At 41.0% G+C, this 4,597-nt stretch overlaps 1 protein-coding gene across 1 annotated transcript; it reads right to left on the bottom strand.

Moving 5' to 3' along the window:
* Window positions 1–3,669, bottom strand: LOC136678543 (polymeric immunoglobulin receptor-like; the record flags this gene model as incomplete). Its single annotated transcript, XM_066656589.1, has 7 exons — window positions 1–57; window positions 246–317; window positions 414–467; window positions 615–667; window positions 2,802–2,864; window positions 2,970–3,260; window positions 3,363–3,669. Coding segments are annotated over 7 exons (897 nt in total), but the record flags the coding sequence as incomplete, so codon positions are not given.
* Window positions 3,670–4,597: the final 928 nt, after the last annotated feature.

Raw genomic sequence — 4,597 nt, 5'->3', positions numbered from 1 at the left:
TTATTTGGGCAAAATATTGCCGTACAGCATTTCATCACCTCCAGCATCTGGTGAGAGCTGTAAAATGAGACAGATTTAGAAGCAAAAGAGGATAAAAGCTTTTTCAGCAGCTAAAGTCATGGTCAGACTAAGGAACCTCCATCAAAGTTACACTTACTGTCCTCAGATACATGACGACATCTCACCTACTTCAGGTTAAAATAGAGGTGTGATTTATAACAACAGCTTTATAAACGTTCACTTACAGGTTCATTCGTGGCATCAGTGGCTACATTGCCGTAGATCACATCAGTTCCCAGAGTCACTTCGGACAAAGTCTGTGGACATAATTTACGCAGGATGAGAAAATCTAGTACTGTTTCTGTAATAAAATCGTGTTTATATGTTTGTCGATATAAAAAAGATATACTTACCTTCTTTTTCTTAGACACAGCAGTGCACATATCTGCATCTTCACCTGTAGTGTTCTGTTTCATACAGACAGACACACGTATATATACACACACAGCACCAATGACAAAATCCACAATGATACACAATACTAATCACTGCACTATGTGTTTGAACACTAGAACTCAAACAACATGAAGCCACCCATCATTCACAGCACTTACTGTGTAAATTGCTGAGTTACTGCTCCTCTCTGTGGTCTCTGTTTGATTTGCTTCTGAGAAATGGAATGAGTGGATCACATTACAAAGGTAGGTGTAAAACAGTGTACATTTGGTTAAAAAGCCTGAGCCTATAAAAAATGTCAGACTTATACTTACTGGTATGTTTTCTTGATATGAATCTTATGACACAGATCAGGAACAGCAGCAGTCCGAGGCCCACAGGTAGTAGAGTCCAGATAAGCTTTGAGTTTCCATTGCTGCAGTGAGTAATGTCACATGACCTTTGTAAATTGTTCATTAAAGAGACCCACAATGAAGCATGTAAAATTCAATATCACACTATAATGCCTTAAAGCACTAACAGACTGACATTGGATATCCTTCATCTTATCTTGTGTATAATTACATTCATTCATTCATTATCTGTAACCGCTTATCCAATTCAGGGTATGGTGGGTCCAGAGCCTACCTGGAATCATTGGGCGCAAGGCGGGAATACACCCTGGAGGGGGCGCCAGTTCTTCACAGGGCAACACAGACACACACACATTCACTCACACTCACACCTACGGACAATTTTTTGAGTCGCCAATCCACCTACCAACATGTGTTTTTGGACTGCGGGAGGAAACCGGAGCACCCGGAGGAAACCCACGCGGACACAGGGAGAACACACCAACTCCTCACAGACAGTCACCCGGAGTGGGAGTCGATCCCACAACCTCCAGGCCCCTGGAGCTGTGTGACTGCGACAACTACCTGCTGCGCCACCGTGCCGCCCTGTATATTCTGCCACACAATAATATCATTTTCAGTGTACAACAAATAAACATTTTTATATAATGTATGAAATACTTGCTCTTGTTGTCAGTTATGTTATTTACATATTCAGAAGTATCTTCTGCAGAAGAGGCAGAAGCTTTTTACTGAATAAAAAGCTGTTTTTTTCTGCTAGAAGCATAAAAAAATTACACAGAGGTGTGAATATACAGGGTGAGTCAAAAGTCAAATGACACCCATTTATTTTGTTTGATATTGCTACATGACAACATTCCCATTGGAAAAACTTTTCCCCTTGATCCAATATGGCCGCCTTCACGATGGTAGCCTTGTTCTGAACCTAGCCTAAACGATAGGCTCCCTCACAAATTACTTACTGGTGTATTCAGATAAAAGTGTGTCCTGCACCTTTTGACTCACCCTGTACAACAGGCTTTAAAGGCTAACTAAAGGAGATTTAACTACACAAATGTTTTATTTGATGGAAAGACCAGCTACACTTTCCAAATGGCATCCAAACACTAGTCAAAGCCAAGGAATATCCATCCATTGTCTGTGCCTACTTATCCAGTTCAGGGTCGCTGTGTGTCCAGTGCCTGCCTGGAAGCACTGGGCCTAAAGGGGGAATACATCCTGGACCGGATGGCAGTCCTTCAGAGGGCGACACACACTCACACCTATGGACACTTTTGAGTAGTCGATTCACCTACCATTGTGTGTTTTTGAGGGAGGAAACCAAAGCACCTGAGGAAACCCACAGAGGCACGGGGAGAACACACCAACTTGTCACAGACATTCACTCAAAGCAGGTATTGAACCCACAACCTGTGATAGAAGCACTACATAACACTACAAGATACACCCATAGATGACCCAGGCCTTCAGCAATGCACACACAGTCCACAAGGCAATTCATAATGCAGCATTATGTAATATATAATGTTAGACGTGTTAAAGTGGAATTTCTTTTCTAGAACTAATAATCTAATATCGAAACCTGACCTCACTAATATTCTTATAACTAAAGGCAATGATGTTTTTACAGCAAATTTCTCTCTAGTGTAAAGCCTTCCTAAAACATAGTTACTACAGAAATTAGTCTCTGACCTAAGGCTGTTAGAGCTTACACTGTTAAACATTTCCATTTCGTATATGTTTCTTACTTCATTTCACACTTGGTATGTCTTAGGGAAGTATTGTTTTTCAGAAAAAACCATTGCAGTTCTGCAAAAAAGCACAGGGTAAAAGTATGCTACACTGAAGTGTGAAAGTGTAGCGGAACTTCACTACTCACTGATTTGCTGTTGTTGAGGGTTCATTTTTAGTTGTTGGGACACCTAGAAAAACAAATATTAATTGTTTTAATTTATTAATTGAATAAATTCTAACACAAGATTGTGATCATACCTGATCGGGTCTCACTGATGCTGGTTTTCACAGTTGAGGATATTGTAGCCACAGCTGTTTTTGCTGTTGAAAATGAGAAATGACATTATTCAAGGGCAAATGTGGGCCATAACAGATCTACAGATATACATCCATTCAGTCTGGTGTTTCAGATACAAATAATCTTACTTGTAGGTCTTTCAGCGACAGTGAGGTGAACAGTAACTCCCACTTCTCCTGCACTGAACCAGTACCAGCCAGCATCACTCTTCTTCAGTCCACTCATCTCCACACTGACCGCTCCTCTCCCATCATCACTGATCTGCACTGCTGAATTCTGGGATGTTAAGCAGCGCCAGTCTCTAAATCTGCACCACTGTTTCTGTTGATTCTTATAATCAGTTCTGTAGAGACACTGGACACTGACACTGCCCCCTTCCTGACCACTCACTCTGCTGTTTATCACAGACACAGCAGGATCTGAATAAAGAGGCAGAGAATGAGTGCTGTAAACACGTCCTCCATCAAACAAGCTTTAAGTTACAGTGAACAGGTTCTACTTCACACAGAGAGACTTCTTACCTGCACTGACCGTCAGGTACAAATAATCACTGTCATCTACTGTCCATTTATCTCCAATTTCCACAGCGCACCAATAATATCCAGAGTCAGAGTCTTGGAGACTGTTGAGTTCCAGAGTAAACATATTCTGGGTCGGATAATCAGTGACTGACGTTCTTCCACTTGTGTTTGCATAGGCTACTACTCCGCAGATGCGCCAGTACTTCCCCTTACACCAGAATTTAGGGTTTGATTTGTATTGTTCATCATAAAAACATGGAATGGTGAGAGATCCTCCACTTTTTACAGCTACATTCCTCAGTGTCTTCACACTCTCAGACTCTACAGAGAAGAAGTCAAATGGTACAACAGTGTTACTCCGACTAAGGAACTGCTTCAGAACTATATCAGAGGAATAAACTGGTCATAACTGAGCAAACACATTTCACCCTGGTCCTAAATGTTATTATTCAGTATCCACTCTGCACCCTGGAGCAGGTGAGTTAATCAAAGTGTATTTAAAGCAGTGAGAGAGTGAAGAACACACCTCCAGTGCACAGGAATGATGCAGCATTGATCTTACCCGAGATGTAGAGGAAGAACACAGAGAGAATTAAAGAACTCATGAGGGAGTAGAAGTACATCTTTCTGTAAGAGGCTCCAGAGACAAATACTCTTCCTGCCTCTGAGTGAAGTACATTTGACTGAAGTGTTCTTCCTGTTTCTGACCCTCTCCTGCTCTGCATTGGTTCTGATTGGTTAAAAATATATATATTGATTTATTATTATGTGAATTAAAAAAGAGAATAAATCAAATATAATTCAGGTTTAAACGGGTTTAAAGTGTTAACCTAGTTCTGATCTAGATATTTTATTTAAAAAATTCGAAATGAATGACTGTGAGAGTTCATTACTCTTATTTCTGTTTTTCTCAAATCCTTCACTTACCGGAGCAGGAATAAAGGGAGAAGGTTAATCCTGATTTGTGGAACAGGCCGTGTCCAGAAACCAAAATTTTTGCTGTTTCCCTGTTCCTAAGTACGGAGTCCGAACACTGGAGGAGCTTCCAGTGAAGGACACATCAGTGTACACTGCCCAAAAAAGTTACACATTTCAGTTTGACCTAACCGTGTTCACAACAGAGAGGGTAGTCAGCCACGAGCACATGGTTCAACCAAGCTTTATATTCTGGTTTGTGTGTGTGTGTGTGTGTGTGTGTTATTACAGTCATTGCTGGATCACAGTGCTGCAGCTTG

This window comes from Hoplias malabaricus, chromosome Y (genome assembly GCF_029633855.1).
Source record: "Hoplias malabaricus isolate fHopMal1 chromosome Y, fHopMal1.hap1, whole genome shotgun sequence".
NCBI classification, from domain to species: Eukaryota; Metazoa; Chordata; class Actinopteri; order Characiformes; family Erythrinidae; genus Hoplias; species Hoplias malabaricus.
This window is presented reverse-complemented; position numbering and strand designations above follow the sequence as displayed.